Raw genomic sequence first — 13808 nt, 5'->3', positions numbered from 1 at the left:
TATGAAACTTAGGAATCTTGCATTAATTAAATTACATGTGTTTTTACTGATAAAATATAAGTTGAAGAAATGGATTGCTACAGTGAGCATTGCCAGTCCACAGATCTGACTTGTAACTTGACCTGGTGTCGTCTCCAGAGATCGATATGTTTAATGCCATACTGTGGAACATTAGATGCAAAAGAATAACAACTCCATGGAGGGTGTTGGATTCTTCACCTGAAAAGTTACATAGGGAACTTTAAACAGAATATAATTTAAACCAAATCACCTGGCTACCAAATTAGTCGTGTAAAAAATGATGTGCTGTCATCCAAGAAACACTAGTTTAAGCCTGTGTGATTTTCTTTCAGCTGTATTAAGTGCCATTGTGTCAGTGGGTGTATCCGTGTTAAAGCCATGCACGAGTGTGTTCTGTTTATGCCATGACATTGTTATTCAATGAAGAACTGTGCTGTGGATCTCCTTTCAGTTATAACTGCATGATTTGGCCCTGATTCGGTGAACCATTTGTGGATTTTAAATAAATAAATATTAATGTCTGGCAATTATGTGAAATTGTGTCAGATGGTTGTGTGTAAAAATGAGGGCCATAAAACATGCTAAATACAATACTGCTGTTGGACTGTTCAAGATCTGAATACAATAAAAAGGAAAACATTCCATTGTCAGTGGCAATAAAGCTTACTTTGCAATATATAAATGCTTTCTTTTGTATTTTATTTATTTCTGTAAGGGTTTGCTGGTGAGATTTCTTAAGATCATCACTGTAACTATGTGCCTTGGAGCTACTTCCTAATTACTTATATATATTACAGTATTGCCCTTAGGTCAGTACTTTTTCTGGTTGGTTACACATTACTAAGGCTTGATTTAGTCCAGGTATTAACGTTCAGCCTGGGTTTAGTGCTTGTCTAGTCCTGGTAGTACTACTACAGGAACGCCAAATACCAGCTGTCATTTACTCACATGGGTTACTCAACCATCCACTCAAAAATTCAAGTCAGATGGTTTCTACCTCCCAAACTACTCTGTCACTGTCTGATAGCATTTAAAATGTGACCATCTATAGTGCTTTGTTTAGAGTAGGAACATGTACAAATGTACAAATTAACAGCTCAAAGCATTGTCCAGTCTCCTCCCCTGTCTACCAAGCTGCTGCACAAGACGCGTATGCCCTATGGGACCAAACCATCTGCTGAAAACAACATGTGTGTACAAGGAGACAAAGCAAAGGATGAATAAAAAGCAGACACAATGCAGGAAAAAGAAATACCTTCAATGGTTTGATAAAAGACTAGCTTCCATGTGTCCTTCAGTGCTCTTTTTTGGATATCAATGGGGAGGAATTGCAAATACAAGAGCACTGTTGCCATCTGGTGGAGACAAGACTACACCTACACTGAATTTGTGCCATCAGTTACATAATAGCAGCACATACAATATTGCACGTGCTTGTGAACTAGATAAGTAGCTGCTAATGAGGACTACAGTGACTGGTGATATTGTTGTCAGCTTGTCAGAAAGATGATGTCACCTTTGTCACAATTGCTCATACCAGATATTCAATTATCGCATGTGCTAGCCTTTATAATGAACTATAAGTTGCATTCACATCATGCTGGAATCATAACAATTCTCAAGGGGTCTCTGTTGCCACCCAGCTAAGTGCAAGGCTTATATATGAATATAAATACACTATACAACTATAAAATACTATAAAATATTCAAGTATCGTGTATATTTCTAATGTTTCAATGTTTTAATATTGTTTTAATTATTCATTGTTTATCCTAAACACAGGATAGCTTTCTTTCTACCATGTGCCTCCCATGCTTCTTGCCTGCACCTCTGAGGATCTGGGGCCAGAGCGGGCCCCTGGTGACGTGTTTGCACAGTCCCCTGTGCAGTTGCACTGCGTTGCTACTGCTAAAGTCAACATTACACATCACCACGATCTCAGCAGATCTGTGGCACTTCACTGTGAGAGAACAAGAACAATACCAAGACCAGACTCTAATACAGTGTTAGCAAACCACATTAGGGACTCCCAATACTGAATGGCAGAATAACCCCCACAATCAACTTTGGCACAAAAATTTAACTTAATTTTATTAAAATAGTGAATAGAGAACATTCTCGCCCAGTTATAGAATATGTTTATCCTCTTGAAAGAGACATGATAGACAGTACATGTTAGTCTCCATGTGATTTAAATATTTAAGACAACAGCAACAGTCCAGCTCATGAAAAAGCAGAGGAAGGACCAAAAGTGTGTGGTATCTACACCTCCATTTACTACAGAGAAAGAACTGCTGATTTAAAACCATTGCTTTTGCAAAAATGTGCAAATTCAAAGTCTTCCATTCCATACTCGTACTGCTCCAATAGGACCCAACGAGACAATGGACAGTCTACATCAAAGACAAAAAACAAAAATAACTTTCCACCATTTAAGATTTTCTCATTTAAGACAAATAATCAACAACTACTGAGCTACTAAATGGACTAAATCCATACTTTGTGCAGGATTCCTTCTCCGGACGGACTGACCCATCTTCCTTTAAAGTCCGTTTGTGCCGTCTTTAGGTAGATGTACAGTACGTGAATGTATTTACAATGTTGTAACCATGACCAGGGAAGACAACAGTAAGGCACCTTCTTAACCATGATCCTGCCCATCTTCATGTGTGGGTTCAGTTTGCCTTCATAGATAATCTCTGACGCATTGTCCCTGCAGGTCCATATCCATAAGGACATTTGACAGTATCCACATTGATAAGCTACAGTCTGCGGTAGTTTCGTGTATCGCTTTTGGTGTATTGCCTTTGGGTCATCAAAAGGGCGGAGGTGATGGGGTTAGTGCAGTCTTTAGAACACAGGCAGCCTGGTGTAGGTCAGGGTGCAGGTGTTCATGTCCTCTGCATGGGCCGCTCGGTGCAGGGACGGCTCCGAGGCACTGCGGTTTATCTTAGGAAGAGCGTGCTGGAGGAGCTCGATGGATGACAAGATCTGAACAAAACAGATCAGCATCAACAGAGAGGTTCAAGCTGATCATAAACGCACTAAACAACAAATGCACAGCATTGTCTGATAGCAGTAATGTCAGTTTTATCAAATCAGCCAATATGCATTTCTTGTTATATGGAGGCTGAATGCTCAAAGGCTCATAAAACTAATGTGCATCAATAAGTCCTTAAGGAATGTTTTATGGTGCTATGAAAGAATATTATGTACCTGTGGAAAAAGAGGTCTTTCATCTTTGGATTTTTTGATGCAGTCGGCGACCAGTCTTTTCATGGCTTTGGGACAACTCTTGAAGAGCTTACTAAGGTCTGGAGATAGGTAGCCTCTGCCCACCATAAAGATGATCTAACAGGGGAGAAAGTTATTATTAATCAACAATGGACAGGAACAAATGCATGTTGTGGGGAAAATAAAGGTGCAGAGTTCTCTGTGTGCTGCCAGGTCATCTGACAGTAAAGTCCTGGGCTACAGAGCAGGAACTGAAGGCACACTTTGTCCTGTTTGAGGGCAGACAGCATGAACCGAATTAAACAAGGACTGAGAGCCAGGCCAGGTCCTGAGGTACGTGTAACCACAGCGCACACACTGTGCCCCTTTTCTCACACACCTCCAGGATTGTGTTACTAAAGCTAAAATTAGGTCTATGGCTCCAGGGCAGCAGCCTCAGTGGGCCTCAGGCCAGTTCAACAAACCCTTTGGAAAGCCACAGTGTATTTCCACTGCCTACAGGCCTCCTCTGTGTCTCTCTGTGCAGCTGAAGAACAATGGAGGCATATGAGGCCTTTCTGATGGAGTTTTTTACATACAATTTGGGCACACTTTCTATCAGGTTTAATTTAAAATGGGACCTCTTGCATTATTTCAACGCTATTGTTTGCAATTATGAATAAAAGAAAATAGCAGTAAAGGGCTATAATTAAGTCAGCACAACCTGACACTAATAAATCTACAGTGCAAAATACATGTGATGACAGCAATGGGGATATCAATGTACCTGATCCCTGTTTGCGATTTGAGAATATGGGAGCTCTCCAGTCATGAGTTCAAAGAGCACAATTCCATAGGAATAGACGTCAGACTGGAAGCTGTACGGATTGTTGTCCTGCATTCGAATCACTTCAGGGGCCTGAAACAAACAGTTTGTTTTGTTTTAGGTACAAAATGCACACATGTCCTCTGCCAGAGCACAGCAACTCACCATCCAGAGGATAGATCCTGAGGGCTGCTCCACTTGATGTGAACCACTCCATCTTGTTTTTACAGTTGCAAGACCAAAGTCCCCTATTTTAACTGTTAATCCATCATGCAAAAAGATGTCTGCAATACCATTAAGGAATAACAACCAAAGTGGAAATGGTTCTATATTTTAGCAATGTACTTCCTCTGCTAATACAAGGATACTGTTGGACTTCATATCACGATGGATGATGTTCTTTGCATGCAAATAGCTACAAGAAAAAAAATCAAATTTGACATATTAATAGTGTAATTTTTATATTTTTCAGTTTAAAGACTCAAACATACTCCATGCCCTGTGCAGTTTGCCTGGCGATGTCTATTCGTTGGATCATCTGGAAATTGGTCTCCAGAACATGAATGTGCTTGTAAAGGCTGCTCCCTTCACACCACTGTGTCACTATGGCCAGGTTGTCTTTTGTCATATAGCCCATAAACAACAGGATATTGACGTGTCGCGTTTTCCTGTGGGAAGAGGCACCAGCAAAACACAGATAAGATAATGGTTTGCTATGAAAATGTTCAGAAATTCAAAGTGGAGGTTTAGAAAGCTCACCGCAAAACGGCCACCTCATTTCTGAAAGCTTGAAACTGTTCAGGGGTAGGATCTTTGACCTTTAAAATTTTCACTGCTACATCACCTGGATTGATATGAAGAGATGTCTATAATGCTTTATGTGTTAACAAATTTTATAGGCTTCTTCTATGAAGGCACACCCATCCATACCATGCCATTTCCCTTTGTATACAGTTCCAAAAGAGCCTGATCCAATACAGGAGTGCAGATACACCTCACTGGCCTCAATCTCCCAGTAGTAACTGGAATCCCGCTTATCTCGAGGTCTCTGCATGGATACAGGAAAGTGGTAAGTACATATACAAAAAAATTAAATTGCCATTTTCAGAAGGCTTACAATTTTATTTTTTTCCTGAGTGTTGAGAGAAGGAGCTCTCTCACGCTGTGCAGGAGCAGGGGTTTTGGACTGGGCCCAGCCAGTGGGGCTCTGGTTGGGAGAGCTACCTGCTACAAAAGCAGAAATGGAGAAAGAGATAATGAGATAATTGTATATAGCACATTAACATTCAGAGAGTGCCTGAATATGATTTGGAGCAGTGGTTCTCAAACTTCACTCCCAAGTACCGCCTAACATAATATTTAGTTCTTCAAATACCAGTGGAACAAAACCCAGCTGTATCAGGCTGTAAATAGGGATAAACTTTGTCTGAAATTCGACTGAACCATGGGTCAGGTCATACTAAGCTAGAGCTAATTAATAATAAATAAAAATTCATACATAAATTTCAGTACATTGGGTCTAGTTGAGAAAAACAAAAAAATTCAGTTAGAACAGAATGTATTTCTGTTCTCTAGCATTCTCTGGGATAGTGGTGTAAAGTCTGTTTAATATCTTTAGGCATTTTTTTGCCTTTCATTCAAAACATGTAATTTATGATGTTTTGGGAGTGTTATCTCTTACTTGCAAAAAATGTCATGGTAGTGGAATAGTACTCACTCCTATCACTGCCATATAGGTGTCATGGCAGCATAGACACTTACCCGAGTTGTGATCACACATGGCATCCTGCAAAAAAGGAAATATTTACTATTTTCATTAAAGAACATACTGAATGTTGTCTTATGCGTTGACTTCTCTATTGTGAGTGTATGACATACTACCCAGACAGGCTGTTTTTCTAACCTTGTCGGAAATCTCGGGTGTGGCCTCAGCAAATGACTGGGAGAAGTGCACTATACCTACTTTCCTCTTGAGCCAGAATCTATGACACCAGGAGCTGGAAGAGGCATTCAGGCCGTCTAGCTACTCTCCACCAGGGCAAGGAAGGAAGGAGAGAGGGAAAAGGTATAGGAAAAGATGAGGAAAACTGGCAAGAGCAGTGCCAAAGAGTGCCATGCAAAACTGGTGAAATAATTATGGAACAACAGAGTGGTTAGAAAGAGGAAACTGGGCAGCAAAAACAGTAAAATCACCAAAATGAGCTGCAAGGGGGATTAAAAACAGGCTAGAACCTGTTAAGGCACATTACTTAACAGAATGTAGATGAGTTGATAAAAGGGAGAAAGTTGAAATTCTTGAAATGCACATTGAGATTCTACAGTGTTCAATGACTCACGCTAACATGGGAGCAAGAGTCAAAAAAGTCAAATCCACAAATGGTAAACCTTTATATATATAGATAGATAATAAATTAATAATATATATATATATATATATATATATATATTATATATATATATAATATATATTATTATATATATTTATATATATATTACATATATTATATATATTATATATACATTTTCTATATACACACACACACATACACAAATAGAAAAGGGGTGTGTATGCTAAATAGTATTCAAGTGTCCTATGTGTGGTAGATACCTCCATCATGCTGCTGTCGATGGGCAGGGTGGTGCTGACCATGTGGACATTGGGTGTGGAGGTGGAGCGTTGCCTTTGAGAAAGAGCGCCCCCCGGAGATGCATAAGATGTGTTGTAGTTGAAGGCGTGAGGCGTAGAGTATCTGTGAGCGGAGCTGTCAAGAGTAAACAAAGATCCAATACAATGTTTATACTAAGTGACTTCTGTGTGTTTTCATCCAAATGGTGCTTTAGGATGACACAGTCTATATTTAGTGTATGTGGGTGTGGAGATATTTCCTATTCTTGAGTGATATGGGTAACAGAACTATCATAACATTTCCATCAATAGAAAATGACTAATACTTCTACTAATAAATACAAATATTAGGTTGTGTAACTGTGTCATTATAAATAAGAAAATACACTTTTGTCTACAACTAGTATGCACATATCACACAAAAGGTAAGTTGCACAGCAAACCTACAAATGTAAAACTCTTGACAACAAATCAAATCCACTATTGGAAATGCAAAAGTATGTTTCAAAACTACTTGCACTGCTCGATACGTGCTATTACAGCAGCCCAAAGTGCTTTTTAAACCATTTTAAAGTGCATCTGAAACAACAGAGCCTATTCACTGCACCAATTACATCAGCCTTGGAAATGTAAGCTCCCATAAAGCGCAGTAGGCAATTAAGAATCAGGATTTGCTTCAGTAAACATTAAAGTTACTTAAAAATTTGAACGAAATCGGGCATGTCATAGGCTGAAATAAGTAGCTGGAAGAGTAATAAGGAAAATGTATAATGAAAATGTAAACAAAAAATAAAGACTGAAATTTGGCCAACCTTGGAATCCTGGTTAAAGATTCCCTCATTCTTCGAAAAGTCATTGGTGGAAGAGACGGAGCACTGCCCTCTCCAGGTGTTGGACATAACCTGAAAAACAAGATATTCAAATGACAGTTACCAATTATAGAATTCAATGCTAATATAAACATCCAAAATAATTTTATAAGCTAATGTTTCAAAACCATGCTGGAGACCAATTTTATTGCTCTATTACTAAACTAGGACAAAGCTGCAAAGACTGGAAAAGCTCTATTTACAGTGAGTGACAAGATAAAAGCTTAGAAGTATAATGAGGAGACACTTACAGAAGCTGTCTTATGTTGCTCCAGTCGACACACATCGTTGGGACTTTGGTGCTGCAGTGTTCATGAAATTTATAGCCACAGGTTTGGCAACGAAAGCCATTAATGAGGAACTTCTGGCAAATATCGCAAAAGGCTAACTTCAAATATGTCTTACGAACCTGCAAAAAGACACATAGGAGAATTAAAGCTGCACAATGTAACTTTTCTGTGGATGGGTCTACCACATGGTTGTCTCCATAGAAATGTTATTGCTTTGCCTAGACTGTACCACAGTATGTCATTAAACTTATCTATCTCGATGGAGGCAAGAAGGTAATGCCACCGGGCCAAGCTACAGGTCAGATCTGTAGACTGACTGACTACAAGAATGCATGTTTTTCAAGGCATTTTTGAGCTGTACTCAGATAAATGCTAGATAAATATGTTAAATGCTGTATTATGGAAACTTCTGGGTAAAAGCATCACAATCTCCATTTAGTCAAGCAGGTGGTGGACACCCCCTAACCAAACAGTTACATAGTGTACCTTTAAATACATGTTTTGTGGCTTTGAATTTGTTGTGAATCATAATTTGGATACTCACAAAATTATGAGTTGTCAAGGGCACATGATCTAAAACTTCCACAAGTAGCTCTTCACCAATTAAAGAAGTGGAGTCAGTGTTCCAATCCATTCGTAGCTTTTTACTGAATAAGAGGATAATACAAACAAAGTGAGTATCAAACACATAGACCATTTCATGTTGCATGTTCCCGATTACCTTCCCTGTGCCGGATGCAATTTAAAAACAGCACAGCATTGGGGCTGCAGACCTCTGACCTTTAAGGCTTTAATCAGGCAACTGTGCAAAGTCATACCAGGTCGCACATTTACCTGTGGAAACAAATCACTCACTTCAGGGGCCCACAATACAGCCTCATGATAAACCAGTGGTGAAGACAAAGGCCTAAAATGTTGTTTTCTTTTTTCATTATTTGATTAGGAGGTTGGGGGGAGTGATGCCAAATATAAAGAGCTACAGTTACTGTGAGAAATAGTATTATAATTTAATTGCATTTCTCAACTCAAGATCATTATTGAGACCTAGCTAAAAAGTGAAAATTATTTATGATTACTGCACATAGTGAAGCACATTCAACATTTCATAAGCCATGTTTAACAAAGAAAGGTACTACATAAAAATTATATTGTGGATTTTTCTTTTTGAAATTTAGAATGGAAATTCTGTGCAATCAAGGTAACAACAAGAAAACTGTCTCTAGCCCCATTTTGGAATAATAAAACACAGATAATATCTAGATCATAGCAACAACATATATGTTTAAAGATTTTGCTTTGTAACAACATGACATAGTATAATTTACTTATTGGTAGGACATAGAGAAAAAACAAACCATATAACATTTTGGCACTAGGCCTTCTTCAGGCAAACATTGCATGGTTTGTCCTAATAAATCTCACATTTTGCAAGAAAGACGGTGTGTGGGATTATGTATGTATGTATATTATCTATGTTCTTGGGCTGCTCCCTATCCTCCAAAGAACCTGTCTCAAGTAACTGATGTGCAAAGTTGTCATTCTTTCATTCACTTATTGGTAGGAAAAATTATTCACGATTGATCAATACAAGGAAAACAATCGCAATTTTGACAGGATAAAATATAACTTTCACTTTTAATGCTATGGACATAAACAAGACATATTTTGAACTGGTGCCATTTAACACAAAATCTGTTCCTCCGAAGTTGGAACTCTGCTACAAAAGATATGCTTTTACTGACAGAGTATTGCCTGTGGACTTTGTTGTATTAAATACGTTTACTAACTCACCACAGTGCGCTGCTGATTTGGGAGGTAGACACGGATTGTGCTGCTTGTCTTGGAATCAGGCATTTTGCTGTCATCGGAGGAGCGGCGGTGGCAGGGGAAGCCTTGGACCATGGTGGGCGACAGGCAGGGGTTCTCAAACGCAGGGTCCTTCATACTGAACCCGTTACTCAGGGACTTCCACGCTCCCTGAAGGTGCTCCATTAGAACAGCCAAGTGCGATCAATGGTCTGAAATAAAAAGAAATTACAATTACAAACATAACATTATTGTTATTTGTCTTAACAAGAAAATAAACTTAAAAAGAGGAGATCTAAAATATTTTGAAATATAGTGCCAATTAAAAGTGGACTATGCACAAAGTTTTGGAGGGTCTGTCGCCTGCTTGTATCCATGAAGATCACCATCATTTATGGCTTAGCCACATGATGATAGCATGAGCATTCAAGTATGTAATACATGTCAATGTACAATGTCCATCTCACATTTATTTATTGTGTTTTTATTGCTCAAAAATAAATTTTTACCTCTGCAGATCTAACCTGTAATTTGGACTGGTGGAGTCACTTGCTTGTCTTCATGGAGATAGATTGTTTTGTGCCATACTGTTGAAAATTCCAGGCAATTAAAATCTCCATGGACACAAGCAGGTAGATCCTGAACCTGCACTTTTAACTATTTTTAGTGGTATTACCAAATGCAGAAGCTGAACTATAAAATAAATATACACTGTCCATTATGCACGTGGTCCTTATGCAATAAGAGCCATATTCTGTGATGAAAGTCAGTGGTTTGCAACCAATAGGCTTTATTATGTAGTCTTGAATCATTACCAGTTAGGTGTAGATTTGTTAAGGCTCTTTTATCAATAATAATAATAATAATTATTATATTATTATTATTATATTTTACCATTTTATTTTTTTTACTAGATGATAAAGCTACTACATGTATATTAAAATACAATATCCAGGACAGTATTAAAGCATAGTTACTCATTGGATAATCATGTTTTATTATGCCATCAAAGCCATGATCCTTATCAGTAGATATACAAATAAACTATACAGCGAATATTATTAAATAGTGTTCCGTGACTGCATACACTTATCGCACTTAAGTTATCTCTCCCTCTCGTGGCAGAGCGCGCATGGGTTTTTTTGTTTTCTTACAAGGAAGTCTAAAAATATTACCAGTATTTTAATTTTAGTTGAACACTAAAAGATTTGAAGATGAGACAATCACAACTTAATCCATTTTGACGACAAGGAGTATCTGAGGCCACTACAAGAGTCAGGGGTGCTATTTACAGTGCATGCTTTCCCACAACAAACAAAACAAAAAGGATAACTGTGATTATAGAATGGATTTATAAGGCAATACTGTAAGCTGCAACTTTCACTAATGCACTTAACTTTAACAAGACAGACAGGTTAGACCAAACAACCATGCCCTCTCCTGTGGTTTGTTTCCAATACAAACTGCTAGGCTAGGAGTTCCAGTTATTTTCAGTACACTCTCACTACAAAAGAGCACGACCTCCACAGACCTATCACTAGACTAGAGTGAGCTATACAATAACACGCCAACTCAACCCATTATGACATATTTTGTGGTTGCCATTTTGGGCTATCCCTGGAAAAATGTCGAAATGCTTGGAGCTTTTCAGTTGCACAGTACAATACAAAGGCAGCAGCAAGCATGTACTGGGAACTGTTGAAGTGCAGATCGCAAAAGCTATTGTTTGATTATATTGCAAAAGGTCACGTTCACTGCATTCAAACTACGAAAACCAAGCGTGCAATGTTAGCATGTCGGTATTGTAGGAAATCGCGGAAAAACATAAAGTGTACAATGAATTTACCTTAGAGGTATCTGCAAATCAAAACAACAACTTTTACGAAGACACCGATTGCAGAAAAATATGAAGCTAATTGCCACTACGAGTGTTTTGACGGCCTGGCTGGCACAGTATTACTATGAAATTGCCTCGGCCCTCTCAAAAGACAACGACATAACAAAGTTTACACAATCGGTTCAAACTGGATTTGTTCAAACTACCTCAGCGAGTTAACCACGCTTTTGAAGCGAGTATGAAGTGAGGCACGAGTTAAGACAGAGATCAATGTTAACTAGCTGTAGCGTATTGCTTACCAAGAGAAGTAAGAAAAGTTGTGCTCCGCCATAACTTCAGGAAAAAGTGGCGTCGGTGACATCATATTTGCAACGCATTCAAAGCGAGGAGGAAAAAGTCACAAGTCTAAATAAAGCGTGCAAATGCGACAAAAATTAACTCCAGACTGAAACTGCCGTAAGGTACAATAATATAACTGTATTATAAAAGCATCTCGAAAAACGATAAGACAAATGTATACTTTACTATTCACGGTAAACACCAAAAAATCCGCCTGACCTCAAAGTAACACGCGCAAGAGGTCTTAAGTCCCGTGGAGCGCTTTTCACAGTAAAACGACTCAGAGTTACTCGGGCGCTTCGGTTTTCCGTCGATATCCACCGTAAAAGAGAAGGTGGAAAGAGGTAAGAGTCCGTCTGACGCCAGTGATTGAAACTGGACCTAGAGTCATAACAAGCGCTGCTGCCCCTGCAAGCATCACCCACTCCGCGCAGTACAGAGCAAAAATGAGCCCACCCACTAATGGTTTGTCACCTATAGCCATTTAAATGTAAGCGTCACTTTAGGGGTATTTTATTTCAATAGGCAGAGTTTGCAATACTTTGTGTTCGAAATCTAAGGGAAACTAATTCAGTTTTCATGAATAACAGGCTATATGTGGTCAACTATAAAAAATAGGTTGTACAAACTAAAAACAAACAAAAAATGTTTTAAAAAGTGCCACTTAAAGGGATGCATTATCAGTCTATATTAGCCGCCCAAGAGCGCCATCATCTGGTTAATTAAAACCAGTGCAACTTTGAGAGCTAAGACAATATAAAGTCAATGTTTTAACTTTATGGGCGTGGTATATGTTTTTAAAGATAGCTGTGAAGTTAAAAATAAAAGTAAAGAAAATCCAATTTCATCGGCCTAACGTTACATCATTTTCACTGTAGACCTAAAATAAAAAAGATACTCACCTCAAGTTTTCATCCTTCAAGCTTGCTGTGGTCCATAGGTACTCAAATGAAGACTGTAATAGCCTATATTAAACTTAAGCGAGAAACAACATCATCAACATCCCAGGGATGGTCTAGGTCCAGCCTCCACATTTTCCACAAAGCAACAAAATCAATTCTATGCAAATCCATGTTTTTTGGATAATGCGCCTTTTTTTTAAGTGATATTCCGTCTATAAAGTTGAGTTTGCATTTCTTGAGATATTTGAGATAACTAATGGCAAAAATCACCACATACTGTTGGACTATCTGTGAGGATGAGGGAAGGGCTTTGTCATTGTTGAAATTTAAGGTCTTCCTGCTTATATTTGTAGCAAAAGGCAGTATTTTACTTTAACAAATATTATTTAATATGTGTAATTCCTATAACATTTTTATATGTTTACATGCTCATTTTCATTTCGCCAACTGGTCTGGTGTAAGACTAAGTGTACAGGCAACATTAATAGATTTCTAAATGTGACTAACAAATCCACCTTAAGTCTAGGATGAAAGCTATTGATCTCACTGAGCATTTAGTGAGATGGGATACTACTGCATGCGCTACACTGAGATAGCTGTAACACTGGTACAAAGAGGACACTGATGTGAGGACTGAAAACTGTAGGGATTATAAGTTATAAATAGGTGTATTTGTTTTATAAATGATTCACACTTAAGGAATGTGTTATTCACTGGCTATTTTTATCTTGAATATGCCTTTTACAGTGTTAATAAATGTATTACTTTGGACCAGAATTTTACTGTAATCCCTCACAAAACTATTGCTGAATGAGATGAAATTTACAAAACGTGCCTATATTTTTCAACCTATCAATTGTATTAATTCTTATTTAGCTACGTGTTTATTGCTTTTTATAGTGTGCTTTTGCAAATATAATGATTATAATATACAATATTGTCAAATATCAACATAATTTTGCCATTAATGTATAAATATTTTGTATATGGACATCTTATACTGAATAATATTCATCATTTTGTCTAATCAGTTACCTTACCTGCATTTTATCTATTTCCTGCACTTTATTGTGAGGAGC

The 13808-nt window shown here is 38.0% G+C and overlaps 1 protein-coding gene across 4 annotated transcripts; it reads right to left on the bottom strand.

Moving 5' to 3' along the window:
* Positions 1 to 2086: 2086 nt before the first annotated feature.
* raf1a (Raf-1 proto-oncogene, serine/threonine kinase a) lies at positions 2087 to 12964 on the bottom strand. 4 transcript variants are annotated; one of them, XR_008633629.1, is made up of 19 exons: positions 11788 to 12261; positions 9637 to 9863; positions 8567 to 8679; positions 8390 to 8492; positions 7807 to 7964; positions 7499 to 7588; positions 6669 to 6822; positions 5964 to 6083; positions 5822 to 5846; positions 5178 to 5287; positions 4991 to 5108; positions 4820 to 4904; positions 4552 to 4728; positions 4429 to 4475; positions 4226 to 4344; positions 4022 to 4153; positions 3238 to 3372; positions 2521 to 3012; positions 2087 to 2414 (listed from the first exon to the last, which is right to left on the bottom strand). XR_008633629.1 is itself a non-coding variant. In XM_055165463.1 (19 exons), the coding sequence occupies exons 3-19, from the start codon at positions 9835 to 9837 to the stop codon at positions 2872 to 2874; spliced, it is 2028 nt and encodes a 675-aa protein (XP_055021438.1). In that variant the 5' UTR covers positions 9838 to 9863; positions 11788 to 11893; positions 12047 to 12261; the 3' UTR covers positions 2087 to 2871. The 4 variants fall into 4 exon arrangements, 3 of the variants coding, with proteins under 3 accessions (XP_055021438.1, XP_055021439.1, XP_055021440.1); XM_055165463.1 differs by having other exon boundaries at positions 2087 to 3012; positions 11788 to 11893; positions 12047 to 12261; XM_055165464.1 differs by lacking the exon at positions 11788 to 12261 and adding an exon at positions 12730 to 12964 and having other exon boundaries at positions 2087 to 3012.
* Positions 12965 to 13808: the final 844 nt, after the last annotated feature.

This window comes from Boleophthalmus pectinirostris, unplaced genomic scaffold, assembly GCF_026225935.1.
Source record: "Boleophthalmus pectinirostris isolate CB_2022bp ecotype Guang Dong unplaced genomic scaffold, ASM2622593v1 HiC_scaffold_784, whole genome shotgun sequence".
Lineage (NCBI taxonomy): Eukaryota > Metazoa > Chordata > Actinopteri > Gobiiformes > Gobiidae > Boleophthalmus > Boleophthalmus pectinirostris.
Note: the sequence above shows the minus strand (reverse complement) of the source record. Positions and strands in the feature narration are given on the sequence as shown.

Excerpts from the sequence above, each read along its gene's own strand:
- raf1a (XM_055165464.1), bottom strand. The coding sequence starts at position 9,837 with ATGGAGCACCTTCAGGGAGCGTGGAAGTCCCTGAGTAACGGGTTCAGT. Across the intron at positions 8,680-9,636 it reads CAAATCAGCAGCGCACTGTG|GTAAATGTGCGACCTGGTAT; the intron begins GTGAGTTAGTAA and ends TTGTTTCCACAG. Across the intron at positions 5,288-5,821 it reads CATGTGTGATCACAACTCGG|CAGGTAGCTCTCCCAACCAG; the intron begins GTAAGTGTCTAT and ends CTGCTTTTGTAG.